Below are 20,417 nucleotides of genomic sequence, written 5' to 3' on the forward strand. Positions count from 1 at the left end.
TCAATAAAACTTGGTTGGTCTTAAAGGTACAACTGACTCCTGCTTTGTAAATACTAGGAATTCGTTCAGTTATAAACTTTGGTGTGTTGTTGATAAACCAGTCTCTGCTTAATATTGCTAGGTATAGACTGGGGTGGCCAAAGTTGTTTAACATAAGAGCCACATAGAATAAATGTCAGATGTTTGAGAGCCACAAGACATCAATGTCAGATGTTTGAGGGAGGGAGGGAAGGAAGGCAGATAGATAGATGGAGGGAGGAAAGGAAAGGTTAAAGTTAAAGCAACTTTAAATGCACTCTCCAAGCCGCTCTCTGTCTTGGCTTGGAGAAGTGACTTAAAGAGAGAAATGCTTTCTCCAAGTCAGCAAATGGGGAGGTGGGAGCTTTGAGAACCACACAATATGTGTGAAAGAGCCACATGTAGCTCCCGAGCCGCAGTTTGGCCACCCCTGGTATAGACCTTTAGAGGTATTCCTATTAAAGAGAGAAAAACCTGCTTCAAAGATTTTTCTATCTTGATATCTAGTTGGGTTTTAGTTTGTATCCATCGAATTTGTCATTTTTTAAAACTGTTTATCAAGTTCCGAGTTCTCCTTCAATAATTATGACTCTCCATGTATTTAGATAAGCATTTACTGTAAGGCAGGATACAGTGAAACTGACACGCAGTCACTGTCAAAACTGGCACACAGCAAAACAGGCATAGGTTTTATACTCTTGCAGGGGCCGTTATAAGTGTCCCTTAATTTAGGGAACAGAGACAGTTTAAACTTAGTTGCTACAAATCACGCACACACTCATTACCAAGCATGCTACAAGACATTTTGAAGTAGAAGCCATGGCCTTGAGTGCCAAGTGGTTTCCCAGCTCCCAGAAGGTAGGCCGTTAACTTTAGTTTCTCCAGGAGTCTAAGCATACATTCCTCAGATTACATCAAACAGATACAGATAATGGCAAGGAACTTGACATACTGCCCCCCTTAAGCGGCCCTTCGGGGTTTTGAGGGAAATTTCTTATAAAACTTACGAATCAGATAGGGGACGTTTACTTGGGAAGATGGCACCCATTCGTTGTGGGAAGAGAAAAATATAACCATTTAATTAAAAAGTACAGTGTCCCCTTTTTCAGTTTAGCATCCAGTATTGCTTGTACTCCGTGGTGGTTCTGGTCACCGACCGGGATGGGCACAGGAGTGGGGGGGGGCGGGGCATGGGTGCTACTGCGATCCACCAGGGTCTCTCTTCAGTAGGCTAGAATGGAAGACAAGGTAGATTTTACTAAAGGTTTTGGGTCCAGTTCAACAGTCACCTGTTTATAATCATCTTTATTTTGAAGGGCCCCAGGTACTTATAAGCCAATATTTTAGAAGGCTGGTTCAGCGGGAGGTTCTTTGTTGACAAAAACATCAAGTCCCCAATTTTGAAGTCCCAGGTTGGAGAGTAGTGCTTATCATAGGAGAGCCAGTTTGGTGTAGTGGTTAAGTGTGCAGACTCTTATCTGGGAGAACCAGGTTTGATTTCCTACTCCTCCCCTTGCACCTGCTAGCATGGCCTTGGGTCAGCCATAGCTCTGGCAGAGGTTGTCCTTGAAAGGGCAGCTGCTGCAAGAGCCCTCTCCAGCCCCACCCACCTCACAGGGTGACTGTTGTGGGGGAGGAAGGTAAAGGAGATTGTGAGTTGCTCTGAAACTCTTTGGAGTGGAGGGCGGGATATAAATCCAATATCATCATCATCTTTTTATAAGTTTATTTGGCTGCCTCAGTATTCTGTTGTATTAATTTCCATGACTCATTTAGTTTAGTCCACCATTGTGAGAAATCAGTAGAGGGATTTTCCTTCTCCCCCCCTGGTAGCAGCGGAAATGGCTCCCTTCGTAGCCATTTACAGTGGAACTGTGCACACTGTTATATCCATATTCTGCAAAGGGAAGCAGGTCTACCCAGTTAGACTCTTGGTAGCAAATGAAATATCTTAGCTACTGTTCAACAATAGCATTAACCCTCTCCATCTGGCAGTCAATTTGGGGGTTATACCTGGAGCTTAACCCCTTCTCAATGTGGGTCAGGTCACAGAAGACTTTCCAGAATTCAGCAATGAACTGTGGATGCCTGTCACTTATGACCTTAGCTGGGAACAAGTGTAATTTCACCATGTACTGGAAGAATACCACTATTTTGGTAGAACTGTCCTTTGGAGAACACGTCTACCTGCCCCAGTCCCATTATATTGTTAGACCTGTCTTTTGGAGAACAGGTCTACTCGCCCCTTTCCACTATATTGGTAGATCTACCTTTGTACGTAAGATCTATAAGGCGATGATAACCTGTGTTCCTCCATCTAAGTATAAAGGATTTGTCTTGACCTAAGGGGAACCAGGCCTGGTTTAGAAGGCACTCATACTTCCATGGCAACCTTCCAAAAGAGTAAGAAAAACTCTCAGATGGGCAGTATTAGAACTTGCCATTTGGCCAAGGAAGGAAGTGGGCATTGTTGGGCAGAAGGGAGCTGGCATACAAGTTCATGTAGAATGAGGCAGTCCTCAAGCATGTTGGTTCTGCTGTGAAAGGTTTTAGAGATAAAAGCATCTTGAATTGTATCTGAAAGCATCTTGGTATCTAGTGCATCTGTTCTAATTGATATGATATGGATGGATGGCTGCCATGTTCTGTACTAGTTGAAGAATCCAAAGTATCTTCAAGGGTAATCCCACACAGATCACATCAGTAGTCTACTCTAGAGTTTACAAAATAGTGGATTGATGTGGCTAAGATAGCTGAGGTTAGTACAGTTGACAATTTATGAATAAAATGAAGATGAAAGAATGCGCTTCTAGCAGTTGTTCCAGCTTCTCCAACAAGACATGGTCTAAAAGCATCCCCAGCTGGTTCATGTGACAACACTGAAGAAATGACACTTGGCTACAATGTAAAGTAGTGAGTCTACAGCTTGTATAACAGTGTAAATGTGCTGTTCCCTCAGCCATTCATGTCTAAACTGCTGGCAACAAAAGTGAGTACACCCCTAAGTGATAATGTCCAAATGGGGCCCAAAGTGTCAATATTTTGTGTGGCCACCATTATTTTCCAGCATTGCCTTAACCCTCTTGGGCATAGAGTTCACCAGAGCTTCTCTGGTGCCACTGGAGTCCTCTTGCGCACCTCCACCTTCCGTTTCAGGATGCCCCACAGATGCCAGTTTGGTGTAGTGGTTAAGTGTGTGGACTCTTATCTGGGAGAACCAGGTTTGATTCCCCACTCCTCCACTTGCACCTGCTAGCATGGCCTTGGGTCAGCCATAGCTCTGGCAGAGGTTGTCCTTGAAAGGGCAGCTGCTGTGAGAGCCCTCTCCAGCCCCACCCACCTCACAGGGTGTCTGTTGTGGGGGAGGAAGGTAAAGGAGATTGTGAGCCGCTCTGAGACTCTTCAGAGTGGAGGGTGGGATATAAATCCAATATCATCTTCTTCTTCTTCTTCTCCTTCTCCTTCTCCTTCTCCTTCTCCTTCTCCTTCTCCTTCTCCTTCTCCTTCTCCTTCTCCTTCTCCTTCTCCTTCTCCTTCTCCTTCTCCTTCTCCTCCTCCTCCTCCTCCTCCTCCTCCTCCTCCTCCTCCTCCTCCTCCTCCTCCTCCTCCTCCTCCTCCTCCTCCTCCTCCTCCTCCATAGGGTTTAGGTCTGGAGACATACTTGACCAGTTCATCACCTTTACCCTCAGCTTCTTTAGCAAGGCAGTGTTCGTTTTGGAGGTGTGTTTGGGGTCATAATGATGTTATCACGTTAGAATACTGCCCTGCGGCCCAGTCTCCAAAGGGAGGGGATCATGCTCTGCCTCAGTATGTCACAGTACGTGTTGGCATTCATGGTTCCCTCAATGAACTGTAGCTCCCCACTGCTGGCAGCACTCATGTAGCCCCAGACCATGACATGCCCACTACCATGCTAGACTGTAGGCAAGACACACTTGTCTTTGTACTCCTCCCCTGGTTGCCGCCACACATGCTTGACACCATCTGAACCAAATAAGTTTATCTTGGTCTCATTGGATCACAGGACATGGTTCCAGAAATCCATGTCCTTAGTCTGCTTGTCTGCAGCAAACCGTTTGCGGGCTTTCTTGTGCATCATTTTTAGAAGAGACTTCCTTCTGGGACAACAGCCCTGCAGACCACTTTGATGCAGCGTGCGGCGTATGGTACTAGTAGTAATGCTGGCAGCACTCATACGTCTGTTTCCCAAAGCCAACCTCTGAATATGATGCTGAGCAAGGGCACTCAACGTCTTTGATCGACCATGGCGAGGCCTGTTCTGAATGGAACCTGTCCTGTTAAACCGCTGTATGGTCTTGGCCACCATGCTGCAGCTTAGTTTCAGGGTCTTGGCAATCTTCTTATAGCCTAGGCCATCTTTATGTAGAGCAACAATTCGTTTTTTCAGATCCTCAGAGAGTTCATTGCCATGAGGTGCCATGTGGAACTTCCAGTGACCAGTATGAGGGAGTGAAGGCGATAACCTGCTCCCCCTCCACACCTGATACCTTGTACCACTAACGAGTCACATGACACCAGGGAGGGAAAATGGCTACTTGGGCCCCATTTGGACATTATCACTTAGGGGTGTACTCACTTTTGTTGCCAGCAGTTTAGACATTAATGGCTGTGTGTTGTGTAATTTTGAGGGGACAGCACATTTACACTGTTATACAAGCTGTAGACTCACTACTTTACTTTATAGCCAAGTGTCATTTCTTCAGTGTTGTCACATGAAAAGATATACTTAAATATTTACAAAATGTGAGGGGGTGTGCTCACTTCTGTGACATACTGTATCTAACAGCATGATCTAAGCTTTCTGTATTCTCCCAGCAGTAATTCCTAGACAGCAAAATAGTGGAAATAGGTCAAAATGTAGTACCAACAATTAGAAAGCTTACAATACTCATTGACTTTTTGAATTTGGAAAAAAGTCTCAGAGAAAGATGCTCAGTGAAGTCCAGCTAGTTTTCTTTGGTTTTAAGCATTACACCTGCAGAAGAGAAGGTTTTAAGAAGAATGTAGTTCATAATGTGTCTGACATTCAGTTGTGTTTCTGAAGCTCCAAAGACACATCTTCATAATGAAAAGGAAATTTTCTATGTCCATAGATGCTTTGCATTTTGAAGAAATCTACAGGATCATGATCAAAAGTGAGATGACTTCAGCATTCTAAATTGGAATATTGGGTTCTGTAAATAAATGCTACATCAATCATATTTGGGATCTGCTCTTGAAAGAAAAAAAAATAAAGCTACTTAAATTAGATATGGGTGATGGAATTCACTGGTAGAAAATGCACTGCTTGGGAAGGAGGCTGTCTGAATCATTTCAGTGTGGCAATCCAGAAACCTCTTGGTGTTCTGCTGGAGAACTGTATTGTGGTGTATACAACAAAAATGTAGTTTCCTGCATATTCTTGATAGAAAAAAGTGGTACTACTAACCTTTGCTAGTACCAGTCTCATTCTGGGAGGACTTCGCTCATAAACTATAAGTCTAGAGCCCTGTGCCTTATTAAGAGCAGTGTAGCATTGAACTTAATCAGAAATAACAAATTAGGTCTTGTATTTTCTCTTTTAAAATGTCTCAAGTTGTTGCATGCTGTTAGAGACAAAAAGGTGTGACTTGGAAGAATATGGTCAGCAAAAAGCATTTTCTGACTTTTTTCCAGGCCTTTATATCTCAGATCTTTTCCTGTGTAACCTCTAAAGCAGCCTCTGAATGTGGAGGTTCCTTTTAGTCATGATGACCAGTAACCATTCATAGACCTATCTTCTATGATTCTATATAATCCCCTTCTAAAGCTGTCTATGCCTATGGCCTTTGCTACATCTTCTGACAGCAAATTCCCCGTTTTAATCACTCACTATGTAAAGAAATATTTCCTTTTATCTGTCCTGAATGTGCTACTCATTAGCTTCATTGTATGCCTTTGAGTTCTCTAGTACTTTGGGAGAGGGAGGGAAAGTTGTCGCCTCTCTCTACCCCATTTTATAAACCTTTATTGTATCCCCTCTTAGTTTTCTCTTTTCTAAACAGAGAAGAGAAACAGTTCTGCCTTTCATCATAGGGAAGGTGCTCCAACCCCCTAAAGATCTTGGTTGCCCTCATCTCTACTTTTCCTGGATCTTCAGTGTCCTTTTTGAGATATGGTAATGAGAACTACACACATTATTCCAAGTGTGGCTGTGCCATACATCCTTTACACTAGTATCATTATTATTGACTGTTTTATCTTCAGTTCTTTTCCTAATAATCCCAAGTGTTAGCCTTTTTTCACTGCTGCAGTACACTAGGTAGAGACTTGCATTGAGCTATCCACTACAATCCCAAGATCTTTGCCTTTTACTCAGCAAGTTTAGACCTCTTGAGCCTATACTTGAAGTTGAGTTTTTTTTGTTTACAGGTGCTGCATTGTTGCCCACTCAGTTATTTTGTGGAGATCCTCCTTGAAGATCCTTAGTTTTCATAATTTTGTGTGATCTGAATAATTTTGTGTGCTCTGCAAACTTGGCCACTACACTACACACCTCTAGTTCCAGATAATTTATCAAATTAAATAGTACTGCCCCTAATACTGATCCTTGGGTGGCCAGCTGCATACTTGCCTCCTTTGTGAGAACTGTCCTATTCTTACTCTTTGCTTCCTGTCATTTAACCATTTTTAACCATAATAAAACCCATCTACTTATCCTTTGACTGTTCAGTTTACTCAGGAGTTTTTGGTGAAGTACCTTATCAAAAGCCTTTTGAAAGTCCAGATATATAATGTCTACAGGATCACCACTGTCTCAGGGATGTCAAACTCATTTGTTATAAGGGCCAGATCTGACATAAATGAGACCTTGTTGGGCCAGGCCATGTGTGACATAAAATGTAATGCCAAGTAGCAGAGATAAAAACTTTACAAAGGACATGGACAAACACAATTAAAGATTTTTTTAAAAAAACTTAAAATATTCCTAAAGCATTTAGCACTCTTACAAAATTTTGTTTATTTAAAAGTCTGTGATAACTGATAGTTCTTGCTCTGAATTATTTCATCAAAATCTGGAGACTGTCTGCGCTATAGCATTCTTGAGTATACTGTTCTGGTGAGCATCTCTAAGTTGCAAACCTACTTTTGATTTATTGACATTAATTACAGAAATTTCATGGTAAATGCTCTGAGCCTAAGACCCAGGGAAAAACATTAAATGACTGGGCACTGCAAGCTTTTGTACATAAGCTGCTTTTGTGCTGGTCAAGAACATGTGAAGATTCCATAACACAGACAGAGGGCTATGTGTTTATTTACAAAACTATAGTCTTCTCCAGAAAAATAACAACTCCTATGAGGCAGTGCAAGAATAGAGAGACAGCAGTGTATAGTGGTCAGTAGTCAGTTAGTCATATTTATTACAGTCAATAGATCATCCATGTACAGAAGAAAAAATACAAAACAAAAGTTAAAAATTAAAAGTTGAAAAGTATGCATTCTTATATACAAGCAAAGAGGAGAGATATGAAATATACCAATTATTCAAGTCCAGTATTTAAACCTGGTTAATGTATATCTTCCACAGCCTCATAATCAACACACAGAACCTGGCAACTTGATAGGTGATTTTAGTGTTTATGTCAGATAGGAGGTAGCCTAGTCTGGCTTTACTTGTGAGGCCAGGGATCTTGTCCAACAAGGGAGTAATAATCTCCAACCGTGGTACGTCATATCTTACTCTCAAGTAAGTCTGCTAGCATCAGGACCTCAGTCAGCCTCTGAGCGCTGACTCATAGGTAGGTGACTATTTCCATTATGTGTGAAATGGAAAAGGAGGGGAAAATAGGCAGGCTTGTGAGCTCTTCTCCACCACAGAGGTCACCTGGAGCAGAAAAAGAGAGCCAAGGGAGCCACTGGAAGGAGAGACAGAATAAAGAGGGGCTGCACAGAGTTTCCCCTTAGTTTCATAGTTTTTGTAGGAGCTGTATTTACTAACCTTGGTGTCAAGGCAAAGAGAGATGCATAATGATGCGAATGATGGTCAGTGATTTATATGGTATATGTGTGTTTCCTTCTCCCACTGGTGCAAAAAAAAGAAAAATTCCTTAATCTCTATGGTGGTCTTATGGGGGCTGTTATTCCCAGCTTTTGTTTTAAAAAAAGTCCCCTTCTAGCATGGTTATGTTGTAAAGTGCATACAAGTGTATTTTTTCTTTCTGTGCAAAGAAAGTATGTGTGATATTTGTCCATGTCTTGAATTACTCAAACATCTGACATTTATTCTGTGTGGCTCTTACGTTAAGCAAGTTTGGCCACCCGTTAGCCCAATACACTAACCCTGCCCCCACTCTGTCCTATATCAGCTTTACAGTCCAGAGGTAGATGTGAATGACATTGAGTTGGGTGGAGAATAAAATAGGGAGGCAGAGAAAATGGAAGGAATATGAAATGAAAACAGGAGGAGGAGAATGTAAACAGGGCAAGGAGGATGAAGAAGAATTCGAATAGATATAGACTGGGACAGGAAGCAGAGCAGCAAGCAGGCACCAGGAAGTATTTTGGTGCCATTCTGTAAATCTCTCATTCTTGGCCGTCACATTTTTTTTTAATATGATGGGCTGGTATATCCTGGTAGGCAGTTTCTGGGACTTAATGGGAATAAACAACTAGTTTTAGAATAGAGTATCTGCAACTTGAGTGATGCAGCACTGGGAGCTGTAAGTTCTAGAGGGATCTGTGATGTTGCCATTAGCAGACAGGGGAAAAAGTATCCAGGTGAGGCGTGACATATTCATTAAAATAGAAGTATTTTATGTAAGGATTAGCACAATTATTGAAGGAAGGGAAGAAATATCTTATTTTATGGGGTATATTAATAATTTGTCTTTACAGAGCTAATCTGAGCAAATGCTACACATATATAATATTGTATAACCTGAAATGTTCGGTGCCATGTACTTGCTGGGTTCGTGCCAGTTTTAATAACCTGTAATTGTTTCCACAGCGTGGTGCTATGAGACGTCGATATGAGGATGATGGCATCTCAGATGATGAGATTGAGGGCAAACGAACATTTGATCTTGAAGAGAAACTTACCACAAACAAATTTAATGCTAACTTTGTTGTCTTTATGGAAGGCAAAGGTGATGGACCCTTCATTTGTAAATCCCAGAATATTTCTGTCTGATGAATGATTTTTTTAGAAATACAGGCACTTCTGTACTTTCCCTACTACACCAGTGTGCAGAGACGGCCCTCCCACTAGGCAAATTAGGCATTTGCCTAGTACGCTGGGCCGGGAGGGCTCTGAATTGGGCCCTCCCTCCACTGTGCCATAGGCAAATGCCCTACTGCCCTCTTCCTTCAGGCCCAGTGGGTCATGCCCTGCCGCACACCCCCTACTGCGCACGCCACCCCCCCTCTGGGCAAAGCTGGGGGAGGGCGCCCAGCCAGTGCGCAACCTCTGCAGTGCCCTCTGAGAGCTGCAAAGAGGCTGCACCAGGCAGCCGGCATCGTTTTACCTCCCTTCCGGAGAGCACGGCAGAAGCTGCACACCAGCCATGTGCCCTCCCTTCCCTCCTCTGGCTTTGCCTGTGGGCCACAGAGGGGCAGCCCGCCAGGCACTGCGGAGGAGGGCAGTGGGGTGGTGCCTTGCCTAGGGTGCTGCACACCCTAGGGCCACTCCTACTGATGTGCCACATGTGTTGTCTTCAGAGTCCTAGATGTTCTTCTGCACCATGTATAATAGAACTCCTTTCTGTGGGGATGTTTTAAAAATGAAAATTATGCCTTTTATTGCAGATAAGATTTGAAAATGATAGGGGAACTGCCAAAGCATCATCCCAGTATTCATGTCTTGGAAATTAGTATTCTCACTCCTTTTTGATAACAAATAATTATTCCTGCACAATATAAATTAGTCAGGTTGAGGGATAGAGAAACTGATAACTGAATAATTAACTTTTGAAATTATAATATCTAGCAAATGACCAGCAAAATTAGATGACTTAGGCTACTTAGTGAATACTACTGTTCTCAGAGTAATAGAGGAAAAATGCTTTCTAAAGGTCAAACTGGAGGGTTCCTTTTGCTGAATTTTTAAGCAAATGTTTTAGAAGAAATTCATTGCCAATACACAGCCTAATTTGTGACAACCAGTTTAGAGGAGGGACAGTGGCTCAGTGGTAGAGCATCTGCTTAGGAAGCAGAAGGTCCCAGGTTCAATCCCTGGCATCTCCAAAAAAGGGTCCAGGCAAATAGGTGTGAAAAACCTCAGCTTGAGACCCTGGAGAGCCGCTGCCAGTCTGAGAAGACAATACTGACTTTGATGGACCAAGGGTCTGATTCAGTATAAGGCAGCTTCATATGTTCATATGTTCAGTTATAGTAGTAGCAAAGGCATGCATCTCCCCTGTTGCCCTAAAATGCAAGTGAGACATCTGTACAATTTTCTCCTTGCTCAGAAGCTGTGGCTTTTGAAATCCTAGGCGTGCCTCCATTCTTCAAAAACATCTGAAAGATGAGGCTGTAGGAAGTGTAGACTTTGTTGGGGGAGGGACTGCACAGCTATTTAATCTGCATAAAGTGGAGAATTCTGTAGAAGGACATTTTTTTTCTTTGGTTTTTCAACTATAGTTGGAAACTAAGATTTGGGAATAGTCTTGAATCTACTCTTTCAGTGCATCTCTTTGAAACAAAGCTGAGACACAAATAAAACAAATTAGAAGACAGAAGTCGGTGCACCGCTTTGCCCCTCCCCTCCCCAGATCTGAGTTGATTTGAAAGCATTGCTTCAAACCTCTTGACATCTAGAATAAATATTTTACTCAGCTGGGTCACCGTTATAAATTGTACACTTGTGTGCCAATAATAGTTTCCTAAGTTTGGTGTGGCATTTGCAGCTGAAAATCTGTTGCTTGCCCCCCTCCTCTCTCATTGTCACTGCAGCTCTGCTTTTCCTGGTCCACCTTTCTAAGAATTGCTTTCCTTTTTCTCTTGAAAGATTTCACTGTGGAATATATTCAGCGTGGTGGTTTAAGAGACCCTTTGATCTTCAAGAATTCTGATGGACTTGGAATTAAGTGAGTACTGGAATTCTGATGGACTTGAAATTAAGTGAGGTTTTGATGCTAGATTCAGTGATCAATATCAAATAACTCCCAAGTATGTAACAGAGTCCTGGAATGTACTCCCTATAGTAGCTTTGCAGTAGGAGCTAATTTGGAATTGGGATCCTTCTCTCAGGAGGTGAGTTGAATATTTGGAAGCTGGGATTCTATCATGCCCTGTGTGCTGGCATTTTCATTCTGTTGTGAAAATCCCTGTGATTTGCTTCATCAAATGACTCTTGGATCCACCATTATAGTAATGATCATCTCTGCACTGCAGAAGTTTAATGAAATAGTCTTTTGAGTTGGGCATATACAGTGAGTTCTGGACAAGGAAGTTTTACCTACCTGTTCTTTCAGCAGAACTTAAACTACAAATCCAAATTGTTCCTTTGACCTTTTTTTACTATTTGGACTATGAGGCAGAATGCAGCTATAATACGCAGTTTATGCAGCTGTAGTTTGATATACACATCTTCATTCCTAGTCTGAGTTGTGCATCATAACTATTTTTTTCTTCAAACAAATGTGCTTTGCTGTCTTATGCTAGCATAACTATAGTAGTAATCTTTTCTCCTGGGTAGGTGAAATACTAGCACAAATGCAGATGAACAAGAGTGGACCACAGAGCTTACATAAGGAGAACCCATCCTTTTTGTACCCCACCCCAGTGGGCTGTCCAGTTTGCCCATCAGCTGTAGAAATGCTGCCAAGGGCTGCCTGGTTCATGCATACATGTGTGAGTTGGTGGGGGAAGAGAAATGAACAGGAGAGCAGCTCCAGCTTGCCCACACATAATGCTGCTACCTCTATCTGTTTGGCACATGTTATAGAGACTCTTTCACTTACTAGATTTTTGTGGTGGCGGCAGCTTCAGCTCCTCTACCTGCCCCACAGCCACCCAAAGGGAGCAGTACATTGTTGTCTGCAGCAGCATATACAACATTTCTCTCTTGGGGGGGATTTAAACACACCTCCCTTTTCAGGGTCACATTTTTAATGCAACCAGGGGGTTTCCCAGGTCTGAAGAAGAATTCCTCCTATTTGAGCCTTGTCCTATTCTCTGGGTCTATTGATCTACATGGGGGACAGGTTGACTATTCTGTGGGAGGGCCTTGATGTAATGTAGAACTTCCTCTTTCCTCTTCCCAGCACAAAATAAATGTTATGAGGTGGGCTGAAGATTTTTAATATAAATAGTGGAATAGAAAATCTATCTGGCTTTGTGAAAGTTCTTTTCTCTGTGTTGTGTTCTTTGTGTTCCAAAGTCAGCACTGAGATGACTGCCCCTTTTGCTTGAGAGAATTAATGTTAGACTAGCAGACACACTGTCAGATCTTATGATCTTATGACAGTAGGCATGATCTTATCCCTTCTGCTAAGGGTTACTGGTTCCTTTAAGGAAGAGAATCCAACAGTCAGTGACTGAAGGCCAAAGGAACTAGGGTTCATGAATGGAGAATGTTTCTTCCACTCTGTAATCGTTTGAGAGTCTGCAGCACATTGATGGGCTAGATTACTGTGCATTTGAAATAATTGCATAAAGTTCTTTGAAGAACACTTTAAAGTGTGATTTCTCATATAGTGTGTTTCTCTTCGCAGAATGCCAGATCCAGACTTCAGTGTGAGTGATGTACGACTATACGTAGGTAATTATGTATTCCTATTTTAGGTCTCTCATGGTATGGGCTATATGTAAAATGCACAGCATACTATCTACAATAGGGGTCTCAACCATGCAGCCTGGGGGTCAGATCAGGCTCCCAGAGGGGATCCTATCAGGCCCACAAGCAAATGGCTATTGGCTGCTTCCTTCTCCCTCTCTCTTGCATCATTCTGCAGCACAGCTTGCTTTGCCAGGCTTGCTCAGTTGCACAGGAGCTAGAAAGCAAAGAGCGCTCCTGGATGCAGCTGGGTTTGCTTTTCCCTTTTCACTGTATTCATATCTTTGTGATCCAGTCTTAGTAGGAAAGCAATGTGAACTATTTAGATGAGGAACAGCAACAAATGAATGAGGTGGATGAGTCTGAGTGTGTGTGTCCAGACCAAGTTCACCCAGCGCATTTGCTTTGTAAACTGGGGATTTTTAACCTAGGCTTCCCAGATAGGTAGGCTGATCCTGACCACTATACATGGCTGTCTCTCTATTCTTGCACTGCCTCATAGGAGTTGCAGTTATTTTTCTGGGAAGACTATAGTTTTGTAGACAAACACAGCCCTCATTCTGTATCATGAATCCTCCGCATGTTCTTGACCAGCACACAAAACCGTTTATGTACAAACGTTCATAATACCCAGCCATTTCTTTGTGGTCCTAGGCTCAAAGCATTGACCTTGAGATTTCTGTAATGAACGTCAATAAATGAAAAGTAGGTTTGCAACTTACAGATACACACCTGAACAACATCTGAACAGCATACTCAGGATTGATACAGCACAGACAGTATCTCCAGATTTTGATGCAATAATTCAGAGCAGGAGGTGTCAGTTATCAGAGATTGTTAAATAGACAATATATTGCAAGAGTGCTAATCTTTCAAGCATGTTACAAGTTTTAAAAATATCTTGAATTGTTTGTGTCTTTTATAAAGTTCATTTGTCGGCTACCTGGCATTACATTTTATGACACGCAGCCTGGCTCGATAAGGTCTCATTTATGTCAGATCCAGCCCTTGGAGCAAATGAGTTCGACACCCCTGGTCTAGAATCAGGCATTGAGCTGGGTTTTCATTAGACTTCTAAATTAAATGCAAGCATCCACATTGTGGAAACACAGTTGAAAATGTGTTGGTATTAAGGGCCAAGGGCACCTAAATCAAAGATTAGTCCTGTCCCCCCTCATGTTCCTCTCCTGTCACTATCACCCTTCCTGCATTTACACAAGTGCAAAACTAGGGGTTTTTTTCCAGGTATGCCATCATAAAAAGAGGAGGTCATCTTAAACTCACAAGTTACAATTATATTAAATGATAAAGATATTTGGGGGTATAACATTTTCAGAATTTTCCTTTCAAGCAAGTGCAATATTTATCTGTCCCAATAGGAAGTCGGAGGATGGTGGATGTCATGGATGTGAATACACAAAGAGATATTGAAATGACTATGGCTCAATGGGCACGCTATTATGAAACTCCAGAGGAGGAGCGTGAGAAGCTATATAACGTTATCAGCCTGGAGTTTAGTCATACCCGGCTTGAGAACCTGGTACAGAGACCAACAACGGTCAGTGGTCCTCTTTCTTCCTCTGGCAGTATTGCTTTGCAGTTTCCATTTCACTCAAATAGATGAAAGCTGTATACTTTCATCTTTCAGAACACCTTCAGTGACTCCCATTTACTTCACAATTGCGCAGAGATTGTAGTAGTTTATAAAGTTGTTTCCTATTCCATAATAAACATCTGTTTGCCTTTAAACATCTCACTGTAGATTAAATTTCGATTTGTCTTCTACAGTGGAGGTTGATAGGGTTGAGATCCAGGATAAAGTTTCAACAGAGTTATTAATGCTAATGAGAAGTAGAGGTTACATTATAATGGTGAGTGGTAGCATGCGTTTAGAAATTATATACAACCGGGATGGAATTCTAGCAGGAGCTCCTTTGCATATTAGGCCACACACAGTTCTGATGTAGCCAATCCTTCGGGAGCTTGCAAGGCTCTTTTTTGTAAGCTCTTGGAGGATTGGCTACATCATGGGGGTGTGGCCTAATATGCAAAGAAGCTCCTGCTAGAATTCCACCCCTGTATACAACCAATGCTGCAATGTAAGTTTAAGATTGTGAGACCTGTTTCACTAGTAGGAATAAACTTGTTTAGAAATTAGTTTGTGCTCAAGAAAAAGAGTAAATGATCTGTATATGATTTTCAGCAATCCTGTTAGTCTGGTACCATTGAAGGACAATTTTGTTCTGAGCCTTTGGTTCAAATTCTCTGTATTTTGACATTTTTAGCTCACATACTCACATAAAAGTAATGGCATACAAAATTAAAGACACAAAACAAAGTTAATTTCTAGAATGCATAGTGTTGCCTGCTGGCTGGTATTACAGCTCACTAAAGAAATTAAGAACATAAGAAAAACATACTCTATCAGGCCAGTGGTTCACAGAGCAGCCAGCCCTCCCCTGCTACTTCCTACCAGCACTGGTATTCAGATGTTTACTGCTGCACACTGAGGCTTCTTTCAGTCACCATGGCTAGTAGCCATTTTTAAATTCGAAATGTCAAAATTTACAAACCATATTTGAGCAAATAGTCAAATATTTCCCTGGTGATCATCTATATATTATCAGCAACATATGGCCCATATCTGTGGAGATCTAAATCTGTGTATTGGTGCCACAGGACTGCGAAAGAGATTTTTCAGAAATCTTGGGAAACTCCCTAGCTTTTCAGAAAAATCTGAAGTCTTCAAAAAATGTTCCAAAAAATGCACCCAGGATGAGAGTTTTTAAATCCTCCCCAAGGTAGCATTTTTGTGCAAGCTCAGAGAATGCTCTTTCCTTCCTTGAGCAGAGTGGTGAGTGGCTGCAGTGGATTCCATTAGCTCTGCTGGGCCCAGCATTGGCTATGGAGAAACCCTGCCTTGGAAGTCGGGAACGGCAGTGGACCCAGCAGCAAAGAAGAAGCCAGGGAGCTGTGACAGGCTGCAGACTCATGCGCAGCATGAATCCCATTCCTTCCTTTCTCACCAGGCCTGCTGTAGCTCCTGGCCTCTCCTGCAACTGCCAGTGAGCCCTCTGTGGCTCCTGGGCTGCTTTGCCACCATTAGGCCCACTGTGCTGGGTATCAGTGAATTAGCTTGGGAGCTGTGGCGGGCTCCCTGACAGCTGCAGTAGAGCCCAGGAACTGTAGTGGGCCCAGTGGCAGCAGCAAAGTAGCCCAGGAGCTGCAGCAGGCCCACTGAGCTGCAAGAGAGCCTAGGAGTCACAGCAGGTCTGACAAGAAAGTAGGGGAAGGGGAATGGGATCCCCCTCCTCCAGTTGTCTTGCAGGCCCTCACTTGTAAATATGTATATCCATTCTAAGAAAAATGACGGTGGCTCAGTGGTAGAGCAACTGCTTGGGAAGCAGAAGGTCCCAGGTTCAATCCCTGGCATCTCCAAAAAAGGGTCCAAGCAAAGAGGAGTGAAAAACCTCAGCTTGAGACCCTGGAGAGCCGCTGCCAGTCTGAGAAGACAATACTGACTTTGATGGACCAAGGGTCTGATTCAGTATAAGGCAGCTTCATATGTTCATATATGTTCATATGTAGTCCTAACAGTCCTTCATATGTTCATGTTCACGTTCAAGAGAAAAAGGGGAAAGTTCTATCCATGTTATTAATATACCTTAAATTGCTATTTGAGTCACTACTTTTTGGGTTGACTCTTCCAATAAATAGTCACTATCTTTGAACAAAGAAATATTTTACCATATTTCATCTGCTTACAGACTGCTGTTTTATCAAAAGTCATAATTAGGCAGCATCTTCTGAGCCACTTGTCAATTAGGTATATATTAGTTTGCTTCCATTATTTTGAGATTAATGTTGAGATTAATTTGAAATGTAAACATGCTTTTTCCCCCTCTATTGATTTTTCCATTTAACCAAAAGAAATCAGCATGAAATTATATTTTATATTGCACACTACTTGATATGTAAAGACTGTACATATTATTTTCCAAATCTGGATAACAATGGGGCAGCCCCACCAGATATGGAGAAAAGAGCCGTTCTTTTGTCAGCAACGCCAACATTGGTCAGAAACATTACCAACCTAACTGGAGTATGCTGTCTAAACAGTTTCAAATCATTTTCTCTGTTTACATTAATTGAGGTAGTATCTCCATGAATTTCACCCCCCCACACACTTTTTAATTTAATTTTTCAATTTATACCCCGCAAGTGGGCTCAGGGCAGCTTACAACATTAAAGCAATATTAAAATGAATCACATCAAAAATTAAATATCATAGCTACAAATATCAAATCAGATTATAGAACAGTAATCCATACAGTTGGCAACAGACCATACAATATCATATAGGCTGGAAGCTTTCAGCACAGCTTGAGCACCTTGATGGAAGGGTGCTAGGGTGGGGGACGGTGTTGACTCCAAAGGACACCCGCTGGATCAAGTAAAAGCCTGGTGGAAGAGCTCCGTCTTACAGGCCCTGTGGAATTTGCATAGGTCCCATAGGGCCTGGATCTCTGTCAGGAGCTCATTCCACCAGGTTGAGGCCCAGACTGAAAAGGCCCTGGCCCTTATGAAAGATTTTTTTGTGTTAAATCTGCCTACAGTTTTGCTCTACAGACTAGTTCCTATACCTACCTCCCGCAATATACTATAACATTTTGCCAGTAGCCATTTAGATAATCTAATATATGCTGTCTACTTTTCAAACTTGTTTAAAATTATAAATATATAATTTCTTTGGGTTAAAATTTGCATAATATTTTATTTGCCAGTACTGAAATCTCAGTAGTGCCTTATCCTGTATGAGTCCCTCTAACTGTCCCCAAGAACAGAAACTACTCTCTTCAGAGTCAATAAAATGATTTTAAGCTTCTTTGTATCTATTTTGAGAAAGGTTCCAGCTGTCTCAGCCTGCCCAAAATGTCTATTGTAAATGAAGTGGCATTTATGGTGGATAGCCTGGTAAGATTGATGAGTACACACTATAACTTTATATAAGGATGTTACGATATTGGCCATTTTCTATTCAGTCACTTTCCTAATAAATCAGCATGCAGTTTGCTGTCTTCACCACTGCCATACACTAGATTGACATTTTCATCAAGCTTACTACAACTCAAGATAAGTTGTTTCAGTCTGTGTCAGCTGGTTCAGACTCATCAGCATATATTTAAAGATAGGATTTTTTGTTCCAGCATGCAACACCTTACACTTAATCCATGTTGAACTTCATTTACCATGTTGTTGCTTACTCCCCCAATTTAGAGAGAACTTCCTGTGGCTCTTCACAATCTGCTGCAGTTTTCACTGTCCTGAATAATTTGATGTCACCTTCACACTGGCTACAGTAGGCGAACCCCAATTCCAAAACATTTATGAACAAATCAAATAACACTAGTCCTAGAGCCAGTCCTTCTGGACCCCACTGCTTTCCCCTCCATGGAAGAACTGAATTTATTCCTACTGTTAACCAGTTTTTAATCCATGAGGACCCATCTTCTTATCCCATGAATGCTAAGCTAACTCAGAAATCTTTGAGGCATCTTTTCAAAAGCCTTTGGAAAGTCCAAATATAAATGTCTAGGAATTTGCTGTTATCTATATGCTGGGGTAACCTTTTAAAAAGAACTCCAATAGGTTGGTGAAGCAGGACTTACCTATACAGAAGGGTAATGGAAAGACAGCCAATTGACTACTACTTTGAGTGCATTAAGGTTCAGTTGATCATCTGGCCATTGCAAAGGGTTGGATCCTGTGAACTTTCAGCAGAAGGTGCTGATGGTATGCTTTATGGCATTCACTGAGTTAATTTTTGAGACATTCGGTGAGATGTTACATTCATATTTATATAGCATGCTTAGGTAATTGCAGCAATACTAGATTTATATTTAAAATCTGAGGGACTCTAGTTAAATTTTAACCACAGAATATGCTCCTCACAATATGTCCTTTATAGTTAATTGATTTATCTAGATTTAATTGAACTGCTTTTTTACAGCTGAGAATTGAGTTCTGTGGCAGTAAAGTCCCAACTAATACTTAAGCTTCTGCTCTTTGTGTTTTATGTCTAAGCTTTGCTATAATACTTACATGGTTACAGGTGGATTTGATTGATTGGGTTGACAATATGTGGCCAAGGCATCTTAAAGAAAGCCAGACAGAATCAACGAATGCCATTCTGGATATGCAGTATCCCAAAGTGCAAAAGTAAGTGACTTCAGATTCTGCAGTTTCCACCATCCACAGAAATTAGATCTCAGGAAGAATGCTGTCATGTAGCTGCCTCTGTGTATTGCAGAAATACTCTTATTTTTCAATACTGCATGCTTTGGACATCCCCGTATGGTGCTTGAAACAGTAACGTTAACGCTGAACAAGAAGTACGATAACGCTGAACAAGAAGTACGATATTCTCAGAATAGCTACTTCCCAGTCTGAGTAACAAAATCATTAAGTATGCAGATGATACAACTTTAGTGGGGCTCATCTCTGAGAATGATGAGTCTGCGTATAGGAGGGAAGTTCATCAGCTGTCCCTCTGGAGTAAAGCAAATAACCTTATTTTTAATGTAAATAAGACGAAGGAAATTATAGTGGATTATAGGAAGAGTAGTCTGGACCTTCAGCCGTTGTTTATTGATGGGGTTATGGTAGAACAGGTGACAGAATGGAAGTTTTTGGGAATTACTATGAAACTGGATCTAACATGGGGGGCAAATACTTTAGCTCTAGAAAAAAAGGCCCAGCAACGACTATACTATTTAAGACTCTTAAGATTACAACAACTGTCAGGGAGTCTGCTGGTTGCCTTTTATCGCAGTTCCATTGAAAGCATTTTATCTTATTGCCTCTGCGTGTGGTTTGGGAGCTGCACGGAAGCAGAGAGAAGGGTGCTCCAAAGAGTGATGGTGAGAGCACAGAAGATTTGTGGATGTTCTCTCCCCTCATTGGTGGATCTGTATGATATGGGATGTAAAAGGAAGATACAAATGATCTTAAGGGACCCTTCACATCCGGGCCACTTGCTATTTGAGATCTTACCGTCAGGTAGGCGATATAGAGTGTTGAAGGCTAAGACAAATAGATTCAAGGGCAGCTTCTATCCAAGTGCCGTGGTTAGGCTAAATGCAGGGTTATGAATGGTTATTTGTTTTTAGATGCATTTAAATGGTCTATGTATATGTCCTTTTGTGGGTGTTGATGCGTTGGTATGTTTGTGGAAGAGCACCTCATTTCGTTGCTCTCATTTTCTTTTTTGAGAACAATGACAATAAATTTATCTTCTATCGTCTATCTTCTATCGTCTATCTTCTATCGTCTATCTTCTATCTATCTATCTATCTATCTATCTATCTATCTATCTATCTATCTATCTATCTATCTATCTATCTATTCTTATTGTAGAGATGTAGTCTTATGATATTATTGTGTTAATGTAGTAGTTCCTTTGCCAGTTTCATTAGTCAGTGTCCATCTAGACCACCACCAGTTTGCTGGTGTCAGCATGGTAAATACATAGATTTCATATTGCACGTGATTACTGCACCCAAAGTGGTAGCCACTCACAGCTCTGTCTGCAAGCACAAATACCAAGTGTTCATCCCATGTGCACAGAAATGCAGGAGTTATT

General features: G+C 41.7%; 1 protein-coding gene and 1 non-coding gene across 3 annotated transcripts in view; both read left to right on the forward strand.

Moving 5' to 3' along the window:
• KDM2A (lysine demethylase 2A) overlaps window positions 1-20,417 on the forward strand; it is a 71,966-nt gene that overhangs the window by 17,997 nt on the left and 33,552 nt on the right. For both annotated transcript variants that reach the window (XM_060262877.1, XM_060262876.1), the window contains exons 4-8: window positions 9,008-9,146; window positions 11,006-11,084; window positions 12,714-12,760; window positions 14,155-14,333; window positions 18,888-18,994. In XM_060262877.1, coding sequence (XP_060118860.1) covers window positions 9,008-9,146; window positions 11,006-11,084; window positions 12,714-12,760; window positions 14,155-14,333; window positions 18,888-18,994 — 551 coding nt within the window. The remainder of the gene's footprint in view (window positions 1-9,007; window positions 9,147-11,005; window positions 11,085-12,713; window positions 12,761-14,154; window positions 14,334-18,887; window positions 18,995-20,417) is intronic.
• TRNAP-AGG (transfer RNA proline (anticodon AGG)) lies at window positions 10,172-10,242 on the forward strand. Its single transcript has one exon. It is a non-coding gene; the product is annotated as a tRNA-Pro (tRNA).

The sequence above is a fragment of the Heteronotia binoei genome, chromosome 21 (genome assembly GCF_032191835.1).
Source record: "Heteronotia binoei isolate CCM8104 ecotype False Entrance Well chromosome 21, APGP_CSIRO_Hbin_v1, whole genome shotgun sequence".
Lineage (NCBI taxonomy): Eukaryota > Metazoa > Chordata > Lepidosauria > Squamata > Gekkonidae > Heteronotia > Heteronotia binoei.